Below are 24,352 nucleotides of genomic sequence, written 5' to 3'. Positions count from 1 at the left end.
CAGGTGACTGATTTGATTTGACACAGTGAGTTGTGAGACCTGTTAGTAAAGGAGAGAGGGACATTGTTGATGATGATGCTGGGTCTGGGCTCTGTTGGATTGGTTCTGTTATCTCTGGCTGTCCAGAGTGGACATGGAGCCCAGGACAGGTGAGTCTGGGAGGGATACTGTAACTCTACTACGGTTAGTCTCCTATGAAGGATGACTTAACAAGTCAGACTAACAGGATTTTTATTAAAGATTCATACATCGGTAGCTGATTTACAACCAATTTATAACCACCAAACCAAGATGTATTCGTTTGATGTGCATAGAGTATGTGTGTGTCAATGTTCAGTGCTGTCTGGAGTAGAGAGGAGACCACTGAGAGGAATTACTACACCAGGTACCACAATATGTCAGAGGTGAGGGAGAATACACACACACACATAAAGAATGACTGAGTCCTCACTGCATAGAGACTCTGGTACCTCTCCCTATAGATTACAGCATGGATGGAGCAGATGAAGAGGGAGAACCCAGATGTTGTGTCCTCCATGGTCTACGGTCAAACCTATGAGAGGAGGAACATCACCTTACTGAAGGTTCTTCACCTCTCTCTCTCTCTGCATTCACTGTCGTCAGCATGCCTGGCCCTGGCTAGGTCAGTCTTACAGGGAAACCACTAAGTAGCTTTCATCACTAGTGTTCTTCTGCTTTGACTAGACCCAAGAGGCCAATGTCTGCAGCTCAATGGAGATCTCCTGTTGGTTGTTGTCTTGCAGATTTTAGATGTACTTATCTCCTATTGGTTGTTGTGTTGCAGATTGGTCTGCGTTCTACTGTGAGGAAGAAGGCTATCTGGATGGACTGTGGGATCCACGCCAGAGAATGGATCACTCCTGCTTTCTGCCAGTACTTTGTCAGAGAGGTGTGTGTGTCCATTACAGTGAAACATATCCATGTTTCTGCCAGTACTTCGTTAAAGAGGTGTGGACGTGTTTAACTATTCTTGTGGGGACCAGAAGTAAACAAAACAAGAATAGTAAACAAACAAAAATGTTACCAACTGAGGACATGCTGTTGGTCCCCACGAGGTCATATGCTATTTCTAGGGGGTTTAGGATTAAGGTTAGAATTAGTATTAGAATTAGGTTTAGGCGCCAGGGTTACTTTTTGGGTTAGGAGCTAGGGTTAGGTTTAAGGTAAGGTTTTTGGGTTAAGGTAAGAGTACAGGTTGCGAGTTAGGCAAAATAGGATTTTGAATGGGACGGAATTGTGTCCCCCCACAAGGTTAGCTGTACAAAACATTGTGTGTGTGTGTGTGTGTGTGTGTGTGCATTATCATAGAAATGAAAGAGCATGAAGCAGTACTGGTGAGAATCTCCTCCTTGATTTCTACCAACAGATCCTGAGAACGTACAAAACCGACACCAAGGTGAATGAGATGATGAAAAATCTGGATTTCTACATCACACCAGTCCTAAACGTTGATGGCTACATCTACTCTTGGCATAATGAAAGTGTAAGTACTGATTAATGCTACTTCAGAGCAAACTACTGGAAATATGACAAATTGTGTCTTTAATTGCATCACATCTCTGCCAGGTGTTATCAGTATAGTACATAGTTCACAATAGACCTAGACATGCTGGTACAATATATGAGTAGACCTTACAAGTAACAAGAGTGCCATCTATTGGCTTAGATGACATATTGTAACAGAAATATTATTGATGACAGTATTATCATTCCAGTTAGTGACTAGTGGTTCTTATCTCTGTAGACTCGACTGTGGAGGAAGTCCAGATCTCCAGGAACAGGAGGCTGTACCTGCTATGGAACAGACCTCAATCGTAACTTCTACGCTAACTGGGGCAGTGAGTATGGTTCTTACTCTAAACCACACTCACTCACACATACCAAGGTTGGGGTCAATTCCATTGAATTCAGATAGTACACTGAAATTCCAATTCTCAATGCTTTTCAATGAGGAACATTTGGAATTTGGTTTACTTCCTGAATTGACCCCAACCCCAACACACACACATCCTGTGTTTTCCTCTCCTGTCTGTGCAGTGGTTGGTGTCTCGACAGACTGCTGCAATCTGTTCTACTGCGGCACCAAGGCTCTCTCTGAGTCTGAGGCCTGGGCCGTCACAGACATGTTGGGGAAAATGAGAGAAGATATTCTGGCTTTCCTCACCATCCACTCCTATGGCCAGCAGCTCCTGGTGCCCTACGGACATCCCAACACTTCAGCACCCAACCATGATGAGCTGGTACGCCCGCCCCCCAAAATAAGTTGTGTTGTAATAGACCAGTGTTTTAAAATGGGGATCAACAGGGGTGCACGTGTTTTCTGACCATATTAACCTGCAGTATGTCTCTGTGTTGCCAGATGGAGGTGGGTCTGGGAGCAGCCATGGCTATAAAGGCTGTCCATGGGATGGACTACACTGTAGGCACCTCACCTGATATCCTGTGTAAGTAAGGCTGAGGGAAGACAACGAGTCACCAAACACTGAAGTGAGCAATGCCTGGTTAATCCCATTTTATCAAGACCCACATCTATACTCGGACACATGGCAATCCAATGGGAAGAGACTATACAACTACTGGCCTATAAAACTCTCTCTGTCTCCAGATCCCTTCTTGGGTTCGTCTCAGGACTTCGCCAGGCTGATCGGCATCCCGTTGTCTTTCACCTTTGAGCTCAGGGACAAGGGCGAACACGGCTTCGAGCTCCCAGAGGACCAGATCCAGCCCACCTGTGAGGAGGCCTACGCCGGAGCACAACACATCATCACCTACACACACGACAAGGCCTTCTACAGCTATGCTGCCACCGTCACGGCAACACTGTGGACCACACTGCTGGCAGCCTGGGTCTCTAGTGCCATCTTGCTGTAGACTCGGAGGACTGCAGGAGTCAGATGAAACCCACTTATTTTGTCAAGTGTGGTATGCTACTTGTGTCTTTAAAACTCTACTGCAAAACTGTTAAATTATCATCTACTTCTTATGTTACTTTTAATATTGACAAAACACATACAGGTTATTTGTAGTACAGTGTGCTTTGCATTAACATTTCATTGATATAAATACACTCAAACCGTAATGATTTGTTGTCATAACTTCCTTCTGTTAGATCCATGAGTTGTCCCCTCATAAGTCCAGCAACCGTTGCCATGTTTACCCAACCAAAGGTGCTGATCAACATTAGTTCAACCGTTACCATGTATACCCAACTGCCTGACTTCATTAGGTCCTACAAAGCAGTTCTAATGTATGTGTCTTCTATCCCTGTGTTTCGCCCCTCTCTTCTCTGTTTCTGGGTAGCTGCAGTGTTATGTGGTGTTGAAGGGCTGGAAGCCCTGTTGTCTCAGGCAGGCCAGAGGCAGGAAGAGTTGGTCCTCTTGAGGAAACTGGTCCCACCGTGTCCATGTCCAACCTGGGACAAACAGACAGAGAGGCCAAAATATCTACATAAACTCAGATACAAATCATTAACTTACCAGTGTAGTAAATAGTGCAGGCCAAATACAGTAATACCATTGGAATTCCTGGGAACCTAGGAGACTGGGATAGCCAGGTTTCTCACCTTCGTTTTTCTCTGGTTCGAGATTGACTGGCTCTGCTGGGTAGCTCCTGTCCACTTCTCCTTGCATGATGATGGTGATGTAGTGGTACTGCTCATCGAGCTTGATGGAGTTCACCACGGATGCGAACCTTACTTCTTTCAGGCGCACTCCTGCCTCTTCCATCACCTCCCTGTGTGCGCATTCTTCCCAGGTCTCTCTTCAAATGAAAAATACAACTATTAGTCAACTTTAATATGAAATTAATATCACACACTTGTTTACATTAAGAAATACTTAGCTACTCACCCAAATTCTAGATGACCGCCAGGTAGCTGATACGTTCCTTTGCCCATTGCACTTTTTCGCTTTCCTACGAGGACGCAGTTGGAGTGAGCTGAATCTGTGACCAGAACCCCTACTCCGACACCAGGGCGCTTGAGGGGTCTGCAGTTTTGTGTCATCTCGTCAAATCAGACCACGGTAATTCATTTAGTAAAACTATATGCAAATAGCTCTACTATAAACACATGCTATGGCATATGCTCTTCTATCGTTTCAGGCAACTTCACCACGCACAGCTCCTCCTCCGCAACGATAGGAACGGAACGAGCCAGGTTGACACGTGAATATCACTTCCGGTACAATTTTTTGTTGCTTATCAGGCAAAGTTATTTGGGTAGCTTAGAAATGTAGATACATTAAGCAATGCAGATGGAAATATTTATAAGCAAACGTGTATGCTATGATTCCCTATCTTTAACCGTCCCTTTATTGCCCTGATGTGATATTACATCAAAATGTTATTTTGGAAGTGATAGTCCATAGTGTAGCCAGAGATAGTTTATTATAGTTTTAGTAGTAGCCTACAACAGTGGACTGGACAAAAATGGAACCACAGATTGTTGGCTGCTTTTGCATCAGTCACATTTGTCAGAGCAAGCTACCCCATTTTAGGCGGCCGCCGGCTAACAGAAACTGCATTTTAAGCGGCCGCCGGCTACAGAAACTGCATAGCCTTGCCAACTATGTGAACAATGAAAAAGTCTCACATTCATTTTTTCTGAATTGATGGCAACATAAACACATCGCCTTATTAGGCTACACACAGTATGCTAATACTGTTATGTATTTTGGTGTGGCAGATAATACGTGCTTACTGTTCACTCGTTTTGACTAAAAGGGAAACGGTTTGTCAGAATTGACCAGAAGGGGATTTTCGTAGTAAATTAGGAGAATTTACGCAGCAAGTCAGGATAATAAAGGATTATAAAAATAATAAAATATGAATTTGTTCTTAACTGACTTGCCTAGTTATAAAGGTAAAATTAAAAATTTAATTAAAATAAGAATTAGGCTAAGGTTCTGAAAATGTTTAAGGTTAGCTAAAATCAGTGGTGTAAAGTACTTAAGTAAAATTACTTTAAAGTACTACTTAAGTAGTTTTTTGGGGTATCTGTACTTTACTATTTATGACAACTTTTACTTCACTACATTCCTAAAGAAAAGTATGTACTTTTTACTCCATACATTTTCCCTGACACCCAAAAGTACTCGTTACATTTTGAAGCAGGACAGAAATGGTCCAATTCACACACTTATCAAGAGAACATCCCTTGGTTTGTTTCTGAATGTCTGAGTGTTGGGAGTCTGCCCCTGGCTATCCGTAAATTAAAAAAAACACGAACAATTGTTCCATAATTTGCTTAATATAAGACATTTGAAATGATTTACACTTTTACTTTTGATACTTTAGTACATTTCTGAAATTACATTTATTTTTGATACTTAAGTATATTCCAAACCAAATACTTTTAGACTTTTTCTCAAGTAGTATTTTACTGGGTGACTTTCACTTTAACTTGAGTAATTTCCTATTAAGGTATCTTTAATTTGACTCAATAATGAAAACTGCGTACATTTTCCACCACTGGCTAAAATGCAAAATAATTATCCACTTTTGTGGTCATTTTCACGTAAACTGTATCCCATCTAGCCGCAACCCTGTTCACTGCGCTCAAAGACTTTCTATCTGCTATTTTCCCACAATGTGTTAATTTCCCGCGCTTTTGTAATATTTTGTAATGACATCATCGAAATAACGAGAGAAACGCCCATTTAATTTTACAGGCGGGTGCGCCGAGAAATTTCACCAATCGCTTCGTGGTTGGATTTTCACTGTCCAATAAGAACAACACATATACCAAACACCTATCAACTACGTGTATCCCTATATATCTAACCAATCTACGAAGGGTAGCGTTGATAATAGAGGCCAATCAGGACCTGGGGTGTTTTGTGTCCGGTGCAAGGGGTCGCAACGTCTGCCGGCTTTCCTTTCCGCGGTCTCTCTTGGCTGAGCGTTTTCTGGATCTCACTGCAATGGCGGAGCAGCAGCAGTTCTACATCTTGCTGGGCAACCTGATGAGCCCTGACAACGACATCAGGAAACAGTCCGAGGTAAGCTCTCAAAATATACTGTCTAGGTCGATAGCACCGCGCTGAGGCTACTCGCTAGAGTTTGCCAATTTGCGATTAGCCCAGCCCACGTGTGAAGCCGAAGTGGACTAGTCTACGGCTTAGTAGCTAACGTTAACTAGTTGGCTAAAAATGTAGCATGTGGAAATGGCACAATTCATTTATCCATGAAACTTCGTTAGTAAGCAAGTCATTAAGGCTTCGTCAACGATTTTAAAAGGCCCTTCTCTAGCTATAACTAACGTTAGCTAACACTACAGTCGTGCTCAGCTAACGTTAATTAGCAAGTTAGAGACGCATATCACCACTTCGGTTACAGTAGCTACTAACGTTACTAGTTTAACTAGCTATGTTTTAGGTAGTTAAATATTTTGGTTCCTCACCCGAAGCTTTACTGAGGTCGATTTCTCAAGTCTATCTAAAGAAACGTTAATCGACAACATAAAATTGTCAAGGGCCCCGGTCGGAAATGTAGCTAACGTTAGCTAGTTAGCCAGCTATGTTGCAATACATTTAGAGTCCGAAGCTACAAACGACTGTTATCTCGCTTACTCCCTATGTAATGTCAGCTGGTGTGACGATGCATAACTTTAGTTATAAGATGGCTAACAAACTAGTTCGTTTTACAGTCGTTACGTCCGCTAAGTAATCTACATGTATAAGAGCTTAGTCTGTCTGGACCTGTGGGCTTTTTGTTTCAGGTGCGATGTGTCGCAACTAGGTCGGTATCTACCACGATAGCAAGCTATCTTGGTAAATATACAGATCATATGAGCACGCCTGTATTAGCATGCGTGTAATCCACACATCTACCTGGTCAGCTGTGTCACTAGTTGGTAATCTTTATGGATAGCCTGGTCTCAGAGTTTCTGAAACTAGCTACTAGGATTAGCAGCTAACGTTAATTATCTTGTTTTCACACTGACTAGACATACTTATCCGTGATCAATCCGAGATTGGGATCCGTAGCGCATTGTTATGGACGGTCTCTTCATCAGGGCTCTGGCTTTGAGTTTCACTTGAATCTTATCGCACTCATCCCCCACTAGCGGTCAGCACTTTCCTTTATGAAAGACAATGAGTGTCTGCCGATGGTTAAGCTCATCGGAATCCTTTAGTCACACAGAGAGAACGTCATGGAGATCAGGATTATATCTACCAACCTACTGGACAGCAGGGATAGAATAAAACAAGTTTAGATTCAATGAGTCCATTTTAAATGTCCTTGGTCAATGCTTTGGGCATTGTAATCTACTGCGAAGATACTCTGAGCTAGATGTAGTCACACTCATTAACATAACACTATATATAGCACCAATAAATCCAAACTGTCCTGTGGTGGGCTTATGTGCTCTTATTTGCTGACCCTGTCAATGTTCCGGGTGCAGAAACTAAAAGATGCCATCTACGAACCAGAACTAATTCAGTGTTTCCCCCATTAGTTTATTTATTCTTTTAGCTGCAGTGACGGAGTTAGCAGAAATCTTGAAAAGGCGGTGTGGGGTGTGTCCCGGGGCATACATCCACATTGTTGGAGAGAGAATGTGCAGTGGCAGTCACAATTTAGCCCCCCCATGTCACCAAGCATCCAGCAACAGCCATAGTGTTAATAACCAGATGTCAGACAGCTGCTGCATTAGACAAACTAATGAGTAGCTTCTAGTTAAGATGAGAACGCCTATTAGTCTAACTTTGCCCCAAGGGAGATTTTCATAACCCTGAATTTCACTCTGATGCCCAAGCACCTCTGTTATCAGGGCAATAGCTTTCAGGAGAACATGTGAATGCTTCCTCTAACTGACGCATTCTCTCTCTTTGCAGGAAGCTTATGACACCATCCCCGGTCAGACAAAGATCACATTTTTGCTGCAGGCCATCCGAGATGCAGCCTGCGCAGAAGAGGTTTGTTACATTTGAGTCATTTAGTAGACTCTCTTAACCAAAGCTACTTACAGGAGCAATTGGGGTCAAGTGCCTTGCTAAAGGGCACGTCGGCAGATTTTTCTCCTTGTTGCCTCAGGGATTTGCTCCAGCAACCTTTCGGTTACTGGCCCAACTGCTAGGCTACCTGCTGCCCATGGTTGACTCTTAAAGATGAACAATGTCTCTGAGGGGGAGAATGAGCTCATGTAAACAAGTCTTGGAAGGAAATTTAGTCACAAGACCAAGCCGTGTCACAGTACTTCTGTAGCCAAATTCTTATTGTAATACCGTTGTTGTGCAGCATCCATTCTATCCTAGGAATCCTGTAGTCATTTCATCTTCCGGAAGGAGTCCTTTTGCATTGCATCAGCTCAAATACCCTGTTTTTATGCTCACCAACCTGCACAGTAATAGTGTAATAACTCATACATGGCCATTGCTGCCCTGCTCGGACATTGACAAATGCCAGATCTTACAACGCCTGGATAGGTATTTTACCTCTGAGAACCCCACATAAGTGATAGCAATCTGGTGCCTGACCGCATAGTCGATGTGGCACGTAACCATTGGTTGACGCATGCAGCGTCTGAGCAGGGGAACATGACCAGTGTGACGGTCGTTTCAGTGAGTCGTCCTCGACATTTATTCAGATGGGGGTGTGATGGCTGAGCAGCATCTGTTAGCTCATTCGGCATCACAAATGGCACCCTATTCCCTATATTGCGCACTACTTTTGACGATGGGCCCTGGTTAAAAGTAGTGCGCTGGATGGTCTATGCGGCCTGGCCCTCCATGCCCCTCTCTCGCGTGACAGTATTTATAGAGTGGTGAAACGGGAGCAGGACAGGGAACTCGACCGGGAACAGCATACCTCTGCTGCCTACTTGACATGTTTAGATCTTTGTTTCAGAGAGCTAGGCTTTGCTCAGGAGGATATCATCTATGTTGAGGCAAGTTGTTTTGCTTTTCCAATTGTCCCTTTCGGATATCTACATGTCAGGGTTAAGGACTGGTTGCCAAGGAAGACTTTGACCGAATGAAACGGTGGACTTTAATCGTGTTAAACTTTGATCAAATGGAGGCATTGACCTCTGGTGTAACCATGAAATGTGTCCCCCACCCCCTCAGGTCAAGACTATGGCGGCGGTGCTGCTGCGGCGGCTGCTGTCGTCCTCCTTCGAGGAGATCTACCCCGGCCTGACGGTGGACATGCAGACGGCCATCAAGACAGAGCTGGTCACCAGCATCCAGACAGAGGCCTCGCCCAACATTCGCAAGAAGGTCGCCGACATCGCTGCAGAGCTCTGCCGCAACCTCCTAGGTTGGTTAGGGGACAGCTGAGGGGGATCTGCAGTTGACCTCTTGGTCCATGCATAGCCTCAGTGGTTTTGACTATGAAACACTTTGGATGTGTCCCCTTGTGGAGTGATATGGACAGGCTCCTTCAGCTCAGTCTGGTATACTACATTCTCTTGTCTTTACATGGTTCCTCTAGATGATGATGGAAACAACCAGTGGCCAGAGCTGCTCAAGTTCCTGTTTGACTCGGTCAACTCTGACAACGTTGGCCTGAGAGAGGCCGCCCTGCATATATTCTGGTGAGAAACCCAACCCCCCCCAGACTTCACGAGTTATTCTGAAAACAAAGTGTTAATGACTACTTGTTGATCTGTGTTGTTGTACGATGACTGGAGTATAGCCTAAGCTTTGCATATGCAGCCTTTGTCATAACTCCCACTATGCTCTGGTCTTTCGCTGTAGGAACTTCCCAGGTATCTTTGGCAACCAGCAGCAGCACTACATGGAGGTGATCAAGAGGATGCTGGTCCAGTGTATGCAGGACCAGGAGAACCCACAGGTGAGTGCCATGCAGGGGTAACACTCCACACCTCCATTTGAATAGAAACTGCTAACTCTGCAGACACGTTTTCAGCTTTCAAAGTCACTCCAGCTCCTGGAAGGATAACTCAAGTCTTGTATAAACTATTGTCACCCGAACTGGTAGTGTCATTGTCTCCCTTATTCCCCCCTGTAGATCCGTACCCTAGCTGCCCGCGCTGCAGCCTCCTTCGTCTTGTCCAATGAGGGCAACGCTGCCCTGCTGAAGCACTTCTCTGACCTGCTGCCAGGCATCTTGCAGGTGAGACAGCCCCCCCCACACGTCTGCTCCGGGGAAATTGGCTTCCAGTCAAATCACAGATGTACCTTTACATGTTGTCTGTTAGCGGTTTTGATAATTATTCCTTCTCAGATGAATCTCTAGATGTGATGTGCTCTTTTATTGTAATGTAGCTTTACCCGTTCTGCTGGTTTTAACGATCCCTCTCGGTCTCTGGTAAGGCGGTGAATGAGTCGTGTTACCAGGGAGATGACTCTGTGCTGAAGTCTCTGGTTGAGATCGCTGACACGGCCCCCAAGTACCTGCGACCCAACCTGGAGGCCACCCTGCAGCTCAGCCTGAAGCTGTGTGCTGACACCACCCTGACCAACATGCAGAGGCAGCTGGCCCTGGAGGTTATCGTCACGCTGTCTGAGACTGCCGCCGCTATGCTGAGGAAACACACCGCCATCGTGGCATCCAGCGGTGAGTGTTGGTCAAACCGCCCTGTCTCATCACCCCAGTCTGCTGTCTGAGGTGTACTGATTCACTCAGATGTATTTTTGTAAGGAGTGGCAGGAAGTACATTTTCTCTCATGCCAGTGGAGATGCAGTCAGTCTGTTCTCTTCAGAGGTAAACTGGGTGCAGCTCAAGGAAATGTTGTTTTGGGAAGTGTCTAAATCAACTCTCTGCCGTGTGCTGTAGCACTTCAAAGTGCTATTTCAGTCTGACTCCTTTTGACTGCAGGCTAAAAATGCAACTGAATAGCTGTTTGAACAGTTTCTCATTTGAGGGTTGTTTCAGCAGCAGAAGCTAGCATTTAGTTTGGAGGTTTGTCACTATTGGGTTTAGTCCAAACGTAGGATAGTAATTGTAGTTTGCTGTTGACTAAGTGTTCACCATTGTTTGTCCTCAGTGGTCACAGTTAAGTCAGTGATGTATTGGTGTGGTGGTTCTGTGCAGTTCCCCAGATGCTGGCTATGATGGTGGATCTGGAGGAGGATGAGGAGTGGTCTATGGCTGATGAGCTGGAGGACGATGACTTTGACAGGTACAGCCTAGCTACTACAGAAATGTCATGAATAGAACGGCCGTCCCCATTCAAGTCAATGGTGGGTGGTCTGGTGGCCATTGCAAGTCTACTCATGGAGCTAAGCAGAAAGTGTACCATCAATCTGTGCTGTGGTTCAACTCAACTGACATTACAACAAATGCATACCATTGCATGAGCTAAATCAATTAGCATAATTTTAATAAACATTCTACAATACCATGAAAATGATTGCATCACAATACCAGGCAGCCATGCAAATGTACCATAAGTTTACCAGTCAAATTTCTAGGGTTAGAGTTTCCAATCCTGTTCTATTCATTCCATCTCTATGCCAGCTACATCACATGCACACAATCTTCAACTGGTACAGCCTAAACCTGTATTTCCTGCACTGCTGATGAAGCATACTGCAAGAATTTACCCCAGCAAAAATGGTTATAGCGTGTACAAAAGGTTCAAAGGTGATTGAAGGCATAATCTGACCATGGTAATGTAGGATGGGGTTGTTAACTTGTTGTATTTTTGCGTGGGTTTCACAGCAATGCAGTTGCAGGAGAGAGCGCTCTGGACAGAATGGCCTGTGGGCTGGGAGGAAAGATGGTGCTGCCCATGATCAAACAGCACATCATGACTATGTTGCAGAACCGTATGTCTTATCTTTGATTTCAAACACTTCTACTACATCTGTCATATCCAGAACCACTCTCTTGGACATGGTCTCGATCATGCAGATCATGTACCATAGGGTGGCAGGTATGACCCAGCTGTGATGTTACCTAGCAACATGTCAGTAACTGTATGTTTGTGTGTCAGCTGACTGGAAGTACCGCCACGCCGGCCTCATGGCGCTGTCGGCCATCGGGGAGGGCTGCCACCAACAGATGGAGGCCATCCTCAACGAGATCGTCAGCTTCCTGCTACTGTTCTGTCAGGACCCTGTGAGTTTATTCAACCAATCAAATGCCTTCATATATAATATACGCGCCATCTAGCAGACGCTTTGATCCATAGCGACTTAGTCTTGCGTGCGTACCTTAAATATGGGTGGTCGCGGGACTCAAACCCACTACCATGGCGTTGCAGGAAAACCCCTGCTGTACCAACTGGGCTACAGTCTGTAAAGACCTTTTACATCAGCAGTTGTCACAAAGTACTTTTTAATTCTGTTGAATCTGTTTCACATTGACGTTGTGGTTTCTCCCTGATGTGATTTGTTGTTGACCCTTTGTCTCTGTTTCCAGCACCCCAGAGTCCGTTATGCTGCATGCAACGCCATCGGGCAGATGGCCACAGATTTCGCCCCCACCTTCCAAAAGAAATTCCATGATAAGGTATAATGGATTTTTCCACATGATTTGTTGAACTGGATTTTGAGGACACAGTTTTACATTGGCAGTTTTACCACCTCTTGTAAAGAAAGTGCCCATGTCAAACGGGGTCTTAGGCCTGCACAGCTTATCAAACTCATACGGATGCAAATTTATATTAATGTCAGCTGACCTTTGACCCTGTGCCCTCTCCCACCAGGTGATCTCTGCCCTACTGCAGACCATGGAGGACCAGACCAACCCCCGTGTCCAGGCCCACGCTGCCGCGGCCCTCATCAACTTCACTGAGGACTGTCCCAAGTCCCTCCTGATCCCCTATCTGGACAGCTTGGTCCAGCACCTACATGTCATCATGGTGGCCAAACTACAGGAGGTCTGTCTGTCTTAGTGTGTGTATTAAACATTTCAACCCACAGGGTATTTCTCTGCGACAGTCCTCTATGGTTTAGCAGTAAGACCTTTTGGGAGATTAAAGGTCTGTTCTCCACCACGGGTTTCTCTCGCTGTAGGAATCTGTTACTTAATGTCAGACTACATTTACAATATTTATTTGATGTAATCGAAGGAGTTTCAGCTTTGAGTTACCAATCTGTTTAGGGGAAAAATGCTAATCTTTGTTGATTTCAAACATTATCCGTCTCATCTGTTTTGCAGCACAAACCCTTATCAGACGTACGTCTTTGTTAATGGGCCTTGGTAGGTCATGATCAATGACCATGTTAATGGATGCTTTAAGCCACTGAATTACTCATCTAGGCAATAAGCTAATGAAGCCCTCTGTCCACCGTCCCAGCTGATCCAGAAGGGTACCAAGCTGGTTCTGGAGCAGGTGGTGACGTCCATAGCGTCTGTGGCGGACACGGCCGAGGAGAAGTTTGTTCCCTACTACGACCTGTTCATGCCCTCCCTCAAACATATCGTGGAGAACGCTGTGCAGAAGGAGCTGAGGCTGCTCCGAGGGAAGACCATCGAGTGTATCAGCCTCATCGGCCTGGCTGTCGGCAAGGACAAGGTACACACTGCTTTGTCTACCAGGTGTTCAGTAAATGTTTCTTATGCAAGAGGATTTGTCACACACCAAGATGTGCATACATGCTCAATGCCTGTACTTTAAGTGTTATTTCCTCTCCATCCATTTTGTATTCGTCTGTTTGGTGAAACATTGACTGATTGCCCTTCTGTCTCAGTTCATGCCTGATGCGTCAGCTGTGATGCAGCTGCTGCTGAAGACCCAGACCGACTTCAATGACCTGGAGGATGACGACCCACAGGTATGTTTACAGATGTGTTGTCTAGAATGGATGTGATTATCCATCAGAGCGGGGGACTGTTGGCTGCTCTAATTGTTGCATTTCTGTCTGCATTGTTTTGGGAATTGAACTGCTGGGTTATGTAGAGAACACTGTAGTGAAACGTTTTGCAACTGAAATCGCAAATCTGTTATTGGACACGGTCTGGTAGTGCCTCCCCATTGTTCCTGTTCACTTTATTACTCTTAATTTATTTAGTAAATATTGTCTTAAATCCCCAAAAAGTCAGTTTAGTTGGTGCGCTTGACTCAATAATCCACCTGTTTCCCTCGTTCAAAATCCATACAAAGGAATCCTAAAAGTTACCAATAAACTTTGTCCAAGTCAAACAACGTTTCTAATCAATCCTCAGGTACCCTAATATGTAAATAAACAATCAAATTAAAGACTGAGAATAGTATGTTCTTTACAGTCAAAATGAGAGCTACCCAGAAAAACTACAAATTCTAGCTCATTTTCCCAAAAACAAGCCTGAAACTCTAAAGACAGACATCTAGTGGAAGCCCTAGGAACTGCAACCTGGGAGGTGTTCCTTTGACAAGCATTTGAATGGGCAGACACCAACAAAAAATCTGGATGGATTCACCTTGGTTTTTCAGCTGTCATATCAGTTCTTATACTCAGACATTATTGTAACAGTTTTAAACTTCAGAGTTGATGCAATACTACAAATTATATGCATATCCTAGCTTCTGGGCCTGAATAACAGGCAGTTTACTTTTGGCACGTCAACCACCTGAATACTGCCCCCGACCCTCAAGAAGTTAACTGTTTTGTTGGTTAAAGGCTTGTCGTTCTGCCCCTGAACAGGCAGTTAACCCACTGTTCCTAGGCCGTCATTGAAAATAAGAATTTGTTCTTAAATGACTTGCCTAGTTAAATAAAGGTAAAATAAATTTTTTAAAAAGTAGGGTCTACACCTGTTGTATTTGACGCATGTGACAAATAAAATGTTATTTCAAACAGTTCTCTCTGTACTGAACGAACCCCTGGTTGTCTGTTCCCTCAGATCTCCTACATGATCTCAGCCTGGGCCAGGATGTGTAAGATCCTGGGGAAAGAGTTCCAGCAGTACCTACCTGTGGTCATGGGGCCCCTAATGAAGACTGCCTCTATCAAGCCAGAGGTGGCCCTCCTGGACAGTAAGTAATACGCTGGTTGGATGTTGGGATTGATTTTGGTATCCACAGTAGACTCCTATAGAACATTGCAGGGTTCCCATAGTCACCAAAGAATCTGAATTATTGAAGTCAAAACCTGGTGGAAATGCAATTCAACTGGCTTGCTATGCTTGTGTGAAGGGTAGTGTCCTGTGGCTAACCAAGCCTTTTCTCCTGGCTTCCCTCCCCAGCCCAGGACATGGAGAACATGTCGGAGGATGACGGATGGGAGTTTGTGAACCTGGGAGACCAGCAGAGCTTTGGCATCAAGACAGCCGGGCTTGAAGAGAAGGCCACCGCCTGCCAGATGCTGGTGAGACTGGGCGAGGGGCAGTGCTGCTCACACACGAATAGAACTTAATTTAAACATGGCTGCCGTATTGCTTTAGATTTGGAGTCATTTCCAGTTTAGGGATTAGATGAATTTCCTTTTTCATCCATTTTGCTTTCAGGCTAACCCTGTCTCCTTCCCAAGACAAATAATAAGCTGTCTTGTATTTTAATAAACTCAGCAGGTCTTCTTTCTAAAAGCCTGTCTCTGTGTTCTCCAGGTGTGCTATGCCAAAGAGTTGAAGGAAGGGTTTGTAGAGTACACAGAACAGGTGGTCAAACTGATGGTTCCTCTGCTCAAGTTCTACTTCCACGATGATATCCTTTTAATGGGAGCGCTCACTACGTGTTGAACGTCATGTTTATTGAAGACTGTTGTTGTCTGGCAGGTCTCTGAATGGGACTGTTGTTGTCCTTGACTGTCCTGTCTGTACGTGTGCGGGTGGCAGCAGCGGAGTCCATGCCCCTGCTGCTGGAGTGTGCGCGGGTACGAGGCCCAGACTACCTCACACAGATGTGGCACTTCATGTGCGACGCCCTCATCAAGGCCATTGGCACAGAGCCAGACTCGGATGTCCTGTCAGAAATCATGCATTCGTTTGCCAAGGTAACCATCCCACATATGCTCGGATTATGTCGTCTGTGGCATTTCCACAAATGAATCTTATGAATTTAAGTTGCAATTAATTCATGATGTGGAAAGATGCTGACTGTGGTTGCCCTCCAGTGTATTGAGTTAATGGGAGAGGGCTGCCTGAACAACGAGCACTTTGAAGAGCTGGGAGGGATCCTGAAGGGGAAGCTGGAGGAACACTTTAAGAACCAGGAGCTGAGACAGGCCAAACGACAGGATGAGGACTACGACGAGGGCATGGAGGAAACTTTACAAGACGAGGTGAGCGTTCCTCACAACGGACCTTCTGGGAATTTTTATGACTTGTTAGATGCAAGGTAATGTGGCTTGATGTTAAATATTCAAGTTTACAGCCATAGTGACTGCACTGATGTGAGCCATGTCATGTTTGTACTGTCCAATAGCAGTGTTTGTGTTCACACCTGCTTTTTCTAAGTGTTTATTCAGCTCTAGAATGAATCAACATATTTCAGCCTTGTCTTGCATGATGCGTTTCTGCATGAACCAACTGTTCTGTTCCCATTTCCCTGGCAGTGTTTCCTACCATGTGATTGTTGTGTTCTCTGCAGGATGAAAACGATGTGTACATACTGACCAAAGTGTCAGACATTTTGCACTCTGTGTTCAGCAGCTACAAGGAACAAGTGCTGCCGTGGTTTGAGCAGCTTCTACAGCTCATCGTACAGCTCGTGGTGAGGATCCTTCCATCACTCACTCCAACAGACAGACATTAACATGGTCCTTGGTCATGTTCATTAGGGCACACTGTGACAAAACCTAGTGGAAAACTAGCATTTCTAGTCTTCACTGTTTGTCAGTTTTCTTCTATTTGGTGCCTAATGAACATGTCCATGTATGTGGGGTCACATTGGTGTGTAACACCATGTAGGATTTAATCAACAGAAGCTTGGTGCTGTTACAGGGCTGACCTTTGACCTCTTGCTGTTGTCTCCAGTGTCCTAGCAGGCCGTGGGCAGACAGGCAGTGGGGTCTGTGCATCTTTGACGACGTGGTTGAGCACTGCAGCCCCTCTTCCTTTAAATACGCGGAACTCTTCCTGCGGGCCATGGCCCTGTCGCTGAGTGACACCAGCCCCGAAGTGAGACAAGCTGCAGCCTACGGCGTAGGAGTCATGGCTCAGTACGGAGGAGAGAACTACCGACCCTTCTGCACCGGTACCTGACACACAGGGTCATGTTATCTATCCAGCTAGTGCCTTCAAAGTATTCACACCCCTTGACTTGTTACACTTTTAGTTACAAGGTGGGATTGAAGTTGATTGCACTTCTTTTTACACAAAATTTGGGAATAAGTGGAGTTGACGACTTTCTGAAGGCACTCTGTATTTATCTAGGAATATGTATCTAGCTTGATTACATTGAACCTAGTCAGTGGGCAAGTCATGATTTAGACTTGCTCACATGGCTACAGCCCACTATGGATAGCCTGCTTGTTGCACTGTTGACATGCATCCCTGGACATGTCTCTGCCCTCTCCTGACTCTGGTTATCCTCTCTTCTCCAGAGGCACTGCCCACGCTGTTGGGTGTGATCCAGTCTCCAGACTCCAAGGTCAAGGAGAACGTCAACGCCACAGAGAACTGCATCTCAGCCGTGGGCAAGGTCATGAGATTCAGGCCTGAGTGTGCCAATGTCAACGAGATCCTTCCCCATTGGCTCTCCTGGCTGCCACTCAACGAAGACAAGGAGGAAGCTGTGCACACCTTTGACTTCCTTTGTGACCTTATTGAAAGGTGGGGGACTGACTTTAATATTACTGATTTGGTTTGTGTTCATTAGGCTCCAAATGGCTGGAAACTGACAAACGGGGAGTGGTCTAATGCAACTTGGCCAATAAGACATTTTATTTCGTGTTCTGTTGCTTAGTTTTTAGACGTTTTACATTGTCGCCTAATGAACATCACCCAAGTGTTGCAGATGATATGTCTATGGTATAGATGTTCTCTTTGTTGATGCATTTTCCTTCCAACAGCAACAATCCTATTGTCCTCGGACCAGACAATGCAAATCTTCCCAAGATATTCCAGATCATCGCTGAAGGGGTCGCCAACGAGTCAGTCAAGAGTGAGGATGCATGCAGCAAGAGATTGGCAAATGTCATCCGCCAAGTACAGGTGAGGGAATGCTCTACTTGCCGGAGGAAGTTTGTTCAATCTAGGAACTCCTGCTTTTTGAGCCAAGCATTGAGGAATACTGAATATAGGCGTAAACCAAACCGAGGTTCATTTGAAACACCTTGTCAGTGTCCCACATTGACATGTCCTAGGTCTAGTAGTCAGTCAGCAGTTTCTTCATCTAAAAGCTTCTTGTGTCCCCCCCCCCCAGGGTTCTGGAGGACTGTGGACCCAGTGTGTCACGATGCTGAATGAGACTCAACAGAAGGCCATCCAGGACCTCCTCAACACTGCTTGAGAAGCCTTATCCCCTTTGTTGGAAAACAACAAGACCATGTTTAAACATCTAGCTCCTGGATCTCCTCCTTCCTAGATCACCAACTCCCTCCCCACCTCCTTTTCCATCTCTGATCTGTAGCGTGTGGACTTCACTGCAGCCTCCTCCTGCCCCCCTCCCTATCCAGTCCCTCTCCCCTGCACTCGACTAACTGTAGGGACCAGGTTGATTTTGTCTGAGTGACTGTCAATAAGACCCTGCCCCCTCCAGAGGATGACCCCTCCCCTTTAAGTCACTAATGTGTTAACGCCCACTGGAGTGGTCTATACCCTCTTCTTCCTGAATCCTGACGGTTGGAGCGTTGTTGGCCTCACCTCCACAAAGGGAAAACAAATGAACACAAGTATTAATTCAGTTTCTTCTCCATCCTGTTAAACTGTTCAGAATCATCTGGTCTTTTGATGAAATTGACTTAAGTTTAACTGGTGTAGTTGTGCTCTGTGGAACCATGTGAAAATGTCATGTTTACCCAGCTGTAATAAACTCCTAGAAGTATCAGACTTGGTAGGACCCAGCTGCTGTATGAGGAGTGTTGACTAGAGGACTGGGGAATGGAAGAGGGGAGTGTGTACATGTCATGGGGTGACCACTTCCTGCCTCTGAATTTTGTTTTTTTGTTTAGGCTTTTTTTGTTTCTCTTTCTGACGGAGCCGCACGGTGGCACCTGGAGGAAACTGCCTCTGTATGCCGTTGGCTCACTGATCTGAATCTGTCTATTCTCAAGACTAACAGCATGTGTCAGTGGCTAACTCAAGCTCTCCTTTAATAAATGAGTGAGAGGGAATCATGATTGTTTGTCTAGGAGATTTAAAACAAACCCTTTATAGGTGTTATTTTCCTTTCCCTGAAACCCTGTATAAATGTAGGTTTATTTTTCATGAAGGTTTACACCAATTAAATGAAGTTGGTTTAGGATTAAGTGTCTTAGCCACAATGTGCTGGGTTATAGACATGTAGACGCATGGAATAGACTTTCTTAATGTGTGCATCCATCCTCTGCTAACATTTGGTTTAGAACCTTAGCACCCCTGCAGATATTTGGTGGATGTCAACAATAAATTTCAGATTGGCAGAATTTGTCATAATGTAATGCATGGGTTGTCACTTTCACTGCAATGTAGGTTTATTATACATGAATGAAATAAGGAAAGTTGATTTTACCCTGAACAAAAAATAAACCACATGCAACAGTTAAATTTTAGAGTTCCGTTCCTATCAGTCAATTGAAATAAATTGGGCCCTAATCTGGATTTCACACGACTGGGAATATAGATATGCGTCTAGTCAGATACCTCAAATACCTTTTTAAATGTATATGCGTGGATCAGAATACCAGTCCGTATCTGGTGTGACCACTTGTCTCATGCAGCACGATACCACTCCTTCGCATGGGATGTTGTCACACTTCAATGGCTGTGCGAAGTTTCTGGCTATTGGCGCGAACTGAAACACGCTGTCGTACACCGATTCAGAGCATCTGAAACCTGTTCAATGGGTGATATGTCTAAGTATGCATGCAATGGCAGAACTGACACAGCTTCCAGGAATTGCTTCCAGATCCTTGAGACATGGGGCAGTGCGATATCATGCTGAAACATTAGGTGATTGCAATGGGCCTCATCACAGTATATTTTTGCTTTCAAATTACCATCGATAAAATGCATTTGAGTTTGTCTGTAGCTTACGGATGTGAAACTGCTGGCTAGTTGGCGGTGGTGCGCGCTAAATAGCGTTTCAATCGGTGATGTCACTTGCTCTGAGTAGTGGTAGTAGTGGTTCCCCTTGCTCTGCAAGTGCCTCGGCTTTTGTGGAGCGATGGGTAACAGTTGGGTGTCAGTTGTTGTGCAGAGCGTCCCTGGTTTGCGCCCGGGGGGACGGTCTAAAGTTATGTTACACCTGCCCATATAACCCCAAAGCCTCCATGGGGCACTCATCACCCTGAACAGAGTGGCCATCAAAGATGAACATTTGCGACACAACTGCAGTCAGGCCAAGACCCCGATGAGGACGACGAGCACGCAGAAGTTTTGTGGAGAGGTTCTTCAGTTGTGCAAACACGCAGTTTCATCGGGTGTCTGGTCTCAGACGATCTGCAAGTGAAGAAGCCGGTTATGGAAGTCTTGGGCTGGCGTGGTTACACTTCTGCTGCGCTGGAGGTGGCTTATGGTAGAGAAATTAGCATTAAATTAATAAATAAAAAAGTTTATATTTTACCTTTTAACTAGGCAAGTCAGTAAAGAACAAATTCTTATTTTCAATGACGGCCTAGGAACAGTGGGTTAACTGCCTGTTCAGGGGCAGAACAACAGATTTATACCTTGTCAGCTCGGGAATTTGAACTTGCAACCTTTTGGTTACTAGTCCAACACTCTAACCACTAGGCTACCCTGCCGCCCCAAAAAATTACATGGGTTTGCTCCTACCTATCTTTCTGATATGGTCCTGCCGTACATACCTACACGTACGCTACGGTCACAAGACGCTGCCCCTAGAATTTCTAAGCAAACAGCTGGAGGCAGGGCTTTCTCCTATAGAGCACCATTTTTATGGAATGGTCTGCCTACCCATGTGAGAGACGCAGACTCGGTCTCAACCTTTAAGTCTTTACTGAAGACTCCTCTCTTCAGTGGGTCATATGATTGAGTGTAGTCTGGCCCAGGAGTGGGAAGGTGAACGGAAAGGCTCTGGAGCAACGAACCGCCCTTGCTGTCTCTGCCTGGCCGGTTACCCTCTTTCCACTGGGATTCTCTGCCTCTAACCCTATTACAGGGGCTGAGTCACTGGCTTACTGGTGCTCTTTCATGCCGTCCCTAGGAGGGGTGCGTCACTGACGTGATCGTCCTGTCTGGGTTGATGCCATGGCGATCTTTGTGGGCTATACTCGGCCTTGTCAGGATGGTAAGTTGGTGGTTGAAGATATCCCTCTAGTGGTGTGGTGGCTGTGCTTTGGCAAAGTGGGTGGGGTTATATCCTTCCTGTTTGGCCCTGTCCGGGGGTATCGTCGGATGGGGCCGCAGTGTCTCCTGACCCCTCCTGTCTCAGCCTCCAGTATTTATGCTGCAGTAGTTTATGTGTCGGGGGGCGAGGGTCAGTTTGTTATATCTGGAGTACTTCTGTCTTATCCGGCGTCCTGTGTGAATTTAAGTATGCTCTCTCTAATTCTCTCTTTCTCTCAGAGGACCTGAGCCCTAGGACCATGCTTCAGGACTACCTGACATGATGACTCCTTGCTGTCCCCAGTCAAATCAAATCAATTTATATAGCCCTTCGTACATCAGCTGATATCTCAAAGTGCTGTACAGAAACCCAGCCTAAAATCCCAAACAGCAAGCAATGCAGGTGCTGAAGCACGTTGGCTAGGAAAAACTCCCTAGAAAGGCCAAAACCTAGGAAGAAACCCAGAGAGGAACCAGGCTATGAGGGGTGGCCAGTCCTCTTCTGGCTGTGCTGGGTGGAGATTATAACAGAACATGGCCAAGATGTTCAAATGTTCATAGATGACCAGCATTGTCAAACAATGATAACCACAGTAGTTGTCGAGGGTGCAGCAAGTCAGCACCTCAGGAGTAAATGTCAGTTGGCTTTTCATAGCCGATCATTAAAAGTATCTCTACCACTCCTGCTGTCTCTAGAGAGTTGAAAACAGCAGGTCTGGGACAGGTAGCACATCCGGTGAACAGGTCAGGATTCCATAGCTGCAGGCAGAACAGTTGAAACTGGAGCAGCAGCAAGGCCAAAAATAGAAGTCAAACTTATGGATGGTGTCTGTCATAATGGAACTGTTAAACAAGAGTCAGTACTGCTGTAGATCTCACACAAGTCATTTTTCTCTTTCCAGTGCACAGTGTCTTCAGTCTACAGCTACCTCTGTACATGGCTTTCATATGTGAAGCGGTGCTTCTGGGACAATAATTAGGTTCCAGTAGGTTCAAAGTAGGTTGTAGGTTGTCATTCATGTGGTCATTGTAATTAGAATAACCATCACAGGTCAAATCAGGACCACTAACATGTTGTGTTTCATGTTTTCTAATCTTTTCAAGATCCACATCCCTCTTCAAGACCTCGTTCCAGAAGTGATGAAAGCAGTTCCACTTTTGTACCAACAATGAAGACATGCTAATTGTTTTTATGGATTCCATCTTAAATTCATGGTCTACTTAAGAAAATGTCTTTACTTTTGATGTTAAGAGCACTTGCAGGTGTAATGTATAGAAATTGGGGCCGATATTAAACATTTTAATAAAAACGAATGGAAAATAATAAAGAAGAAACAGGATCTGTGGAAGGGGATGCATCTCAACATCACTGCTAGTTTACACATACATCATACTTCTGACACCAGTGTAGCAAACAGTGGGGGGTAACCTGGGTTGCCTGACCCAAGGAAAACTTGCTAGCCACAAACTCAATACAGATATCTTTCTCTTTTGTAGGAGTTGGTAACAGGCATACAAAGGCCTCACTCTTTGACTGAGTAAACTGAGCTCAAAAGTGAGGGAAAAGACATTTAAACAAAACAGTACATTCTGGTTTGTGTCCCCTGGTCAGGTTGTTGAAGTCAAGGTGGCTGTAAACACCAAATGGAGGCTACAGCATCAAATAGGCCTTAAATGAAATTCCTTATTCAAATCAAATTTTATTTGTCACATACACATGGTTAGCAGATGTTAATGCGAGTGTAGCGAAATGCTTGTGCTTCTAGTTCCGACAATGCAGTAATAACGAACAAGTAATCTAACTAACAATTCCAAAAAAACTACTGTCTTATACACAGTGTAAGGGGATAAAGAATATGTACATAAGGATATATGAATGAGTGTTGGTACAGAGCAGCATAGGCAAGATACAGTAGATGATATCGAGTACAGTATATACATATGAGATGAGTATGTAAACCAAGTGGCGTAGTTAAAGTGGCTAGTGATACATGTATTACATAAGGATGCAGTCGATGATATAGAGTACAGTATCTACGTATGCATATGAGATGAATAATGTAGGGTAAGTAACATTATATAAGGTAGCATTGTTTAAAGTGGCTAGTGATATATTTACATCATTTCCCATCAATTCCCATGATTAAAGTGGCTGGAGTAGAGTCAGTGTCATTGACAGTGTGTTGGCAGTAGCCACTCAATGTTAGTGGTGGCTGTTTAACAGTCTGATGGCCTTGAGATAGAAGCTGTTTTTCAGTCTCTCGGTCCCAGCTTTGATGCACCTGTACTGACCTCGCCTTCTGGATGACAGCGGGGTGAACAGGCAGTGGCTCGGGTGGTTGATGTCCTTGATGATCTTTATGGCCTTCCTGTAGCATCGGGTGGTGTAGGTGTCCTGGAGGGCAGGTAGTTTGCCCCCGTTGATGCGTTGTGCAGACCTCACTACCCTCTGGAGAGCCTTACGGTTGAGGGCGGTGCAGTTGCCATACCAGGCGGTGATACAGCCCGCCAGGATGCTCTCGATTGTGCATCTGTAGAAGTTTGTGAGTGCTTTTGGTGACAAGCCGAATTTCTTCAGCCTCCTGAGGTTGAAGAGGCGCTGCTGCGCCTTCCTCACGATGCTGTCTGTGTGAGTGGACCAATTTCAGTTTGTCTGTGATGTGTATGCCGAGGATCTTAAAACTTGCTACCCTCTCCACTACTGTTCCATCGATGTGGATGGGGGGGTGTTCCCTCTGCTGTTTCCTGAAGTCCATAATCATCTCCTTAGTTTTGTTGACGTTGAGTGTGAGGTTATTTTCCTGACACCACACTCCGAGGGCCCTCACCTCCTCCCTGTAGGCCGTCTCGTCGTTATTGGTAATCAAGCCTACCACTGTTGTGTCGTCCGCAAACTTGATGATTGAGTTGGAGGCGTGCATGGCCACGCAGTCGTGGGTGAACAGGGAGTACAGGAGAGGGCTCAGAACGCACCCTTGTGGGGCCTCAGCGGGGAGGAGATGTTGTTGCCTACCCTCACCACCTGGGTGAGTGTGGGTCAAGGGTGTGGGTCAAGGGTGTCAGGTAGGG

General features: G+C 45.2%; 3 protein-coding genes and 1 long non-coding RNA gene across 6 annotated transcripts; 3 read left to right on the top strand and 1 right to left on the bottom strand.

Annotated features, from left to right (window-relative positions):
- LOC109877561 (carboxypeptidase O) lies at nucleotides 1-3,100 on the top strand. The gene is made up of 9 exons (XM_031792960.1): nucleotides 1-149; nucleotides 338-404; nucleotides 483-584; nucleotides 806-910; nucleotides 1,388-1,504; nucleotides 1,766-1,859; nucleotides 2,059-2,261; nucleotides 2,381-2,465; nucleotides 2,627-3,100. Exons 1-9 carry the CDS (start codon nucleotides 70-72, stop codon nucleotides 2,890-2,892), a joined length of 1,119 nt encoding a protein of 372 aa, XP_031648820.1. The 5' UTR covers nucleotides 1-69; the 3' UTR covers nucleotides 2,893-3,100.
- nudt15 (nudix (nucleoside diphosphate linked moiety X)-type motif 15) lies at nucleotides 1,538-6,956 on the bottom strand. Its single transcript, XM_020469250.2, has 3 exons — nucleotides 3,870-6,956; nucleotides 3,584-3,780; nucleotides 1,538-3,433 (listed from the first exon to the last, which is right to left on the bottom strand). The coding sequence occupies exons 1-3, from the start codon at nucleotides 4,022-4,024 to the stop codon at nucleotides 3,330-3,332; spliced, it is 456 nt and encodes a 151-aa protein (XP_020324839.1). The 5' UTR covers nucleotides 4,025-6,956; the 3' UTR covers nucleotides 1,538-3,329.
- Nucleotides 4,010-19,543, top strand: kpnb3 (karyopherin (importin) beta 3). 3 transcript variants are annotated; one of them, XM_031792958.1, is made up of 25 exons: nucleotides 4,010-4,043; nucleotides 4,123-4,201; nucleotides 7,860-7,940; nucleotides 9,090-9,282; nucleotides 9,457-9,559; nucleotides 9,723-9,819; nucleotides 9,997-10,101; nucleotides 10,302-10,545; nucleotides 11,024-11,111; nucleotides 11,654-11,760; nucleotides 11,928-12,052; nucleotides 12,356-12,445; nucleotides 12,642-12,815; nucleotides 13,236-13,454; nucleotides 13,630-13,713; nucleotides 14,762-14,894; nucleotides 15,104-15,225; nucleotides 15,464-15,560; nucleotides 15,677-15,849; nucleotides 15,970-16,137; nucleotides 16,446-16,568; nucleotides 16,832-17,051; nucleotides 17,401-17,629; nucleotides 17,869-18,010; nucleotides 18,222-19,543. In XM_031792958.1, the coding sequence occupies exons 4-25, from the start codon at nucleotides 9,099-9,101 to the stop codon at nucleotides 18,306-18,308; spliced, it is 3,114 nt and encodes a 1,037-aa protein (XP_031648818.1). In that variant the 5' UTR covers nucleotides 4,010-4,043; nucleotides 4,123-4,201; nucleotides 7,860-7,940; nucleotides 9,090-9,098; the 3' UTR covers nucleotides 18,309-19,543. The 3 variants fall into 3 exon arrangements, with proteins under 3 accessions (XP_031648818.1, XP_031648819.1, XP_031648817.1); XM_031792959.1 differs by lacking the exon at nucleotides 4,010-4,043 and having other exon boundaries at nucleotides 4,089-4,201; XM_031792957.1 differs by lacking the exons at nucleotides 4,010-4,043; nucleotides 4,123-4,201 and adding an exon at nucleotides 5,824-6,020.
- A 2,511-nt stretch (nucleotides 19,544-22,054) lies between these two features.
- On the top strand, nucleotides 22,055-22,597 carry LOC109876909 (uncharacterized). The gene is made up of 2 exons (XR_002253095.2): nucleotides 22,055-22,280; nucleotides 22,388-22,597. It is a non-coding gene; the product is annotated as an uncharacterized LOC109876909 (long non-coding RNA).
- Nucleotides 22,598-24,352: the final 1,755 nt, after the last annotated feature.

The sequence above is a fragment of the Oncorhynchus kisutch genome, linkage group LG16, assembly GCF_002021735.2.
Source record: "Oncorhynchus kisutch isolate 150728-3 linkage group LG16, Okis_V2, whole genome shotgun sequence".
NCBI classification, from domain to species: domain Eukaryota; kingdom Metazoa; phylum Chordata; class Actinopteri; order Salmoniformes; family Salmonidae; genus Oncorhynchus; species Oncorhynchus kisutch.
Note: the sequence above shows the minus strand (reverse complement) of the source record. Positions and strands in the feature narration are given on the sequence as shown.

What these genes read in the sequence shown, in the direction of transcription:
- kpnb3 (XM_031792957.1), top strand. Translation starts at nt 5,943, where the DNA reads ATGGCGGAGCAGCAGCAGTTCTACATCTTGCTGGGCAACCTGATGAGC. An exon ending in ATGCAGCCTGCGCAGAAGAG is followed by an intron (nt 7,941 to 9,089) that starts GTTTGTTACATT and finishes CCACCCCCTCAG; the next exon opens with GTCAAGACTATGGCGGCGGT. An exon ending in TGGTGGCCAAACTACAGGAG is followed by an intron (nt 12,816 to 13,235) that starts GTCTGTCTGTCT and finishes CCACCGTCCCAG; the next exon opens with CTGATCCAGAAGGGTACCAA.
- nudt15 (XM_020469250.2), bottom strand. Translation starts at nt 4,024, where the DNA reads ATGACACAAAACTGCAGACCCCTCAAGCGCCCTGGTGTCGGAGTAGGG. An exon ending in GGCGGTCATCTAGAATTTGG is followed by an intron (nt 3,781 to 3,869) that starts GTGAGTAGCTAA and finishes TTTCATTTGAAG; the next exon opens with AGAGACCTGGGAAGAATGCG. An exon ending in CGAACCAGAGAAAAACGAAG is followed by an intron (nt 3,434 to 3,583) that starts GTGAGAAACCTG and finishes TGTTTGTCCCAG; the next exon opens with GTTGGACATGGACACGGTGG.
- LOC109877561 (XM_031792960.1), top strand. Translation starts at nt 70, where the DNA reads ATGATGATGCTGGGTCTGGGCTCTGTTGGATTGGTTCTGTTATCTCTG. An exon ending in GCCAGTACTTTGTCAGAGAG is followed by an intron (nt 911 to 1,387) that starts GTGTGTGTGTCC and finishes TTCTACCAACAG; the next exon opens with ATCCTGAGAACGTACAAAAC. An exon ending in CACCCAACCATGATGAGCTG is followed by an intron (nt 2,262 to 2,380) that starts GTACGCCCGCCC and finishes CTGTGTTGCCAG; the next exon opens with ATGGAGGTGGGTCTGGGAGC.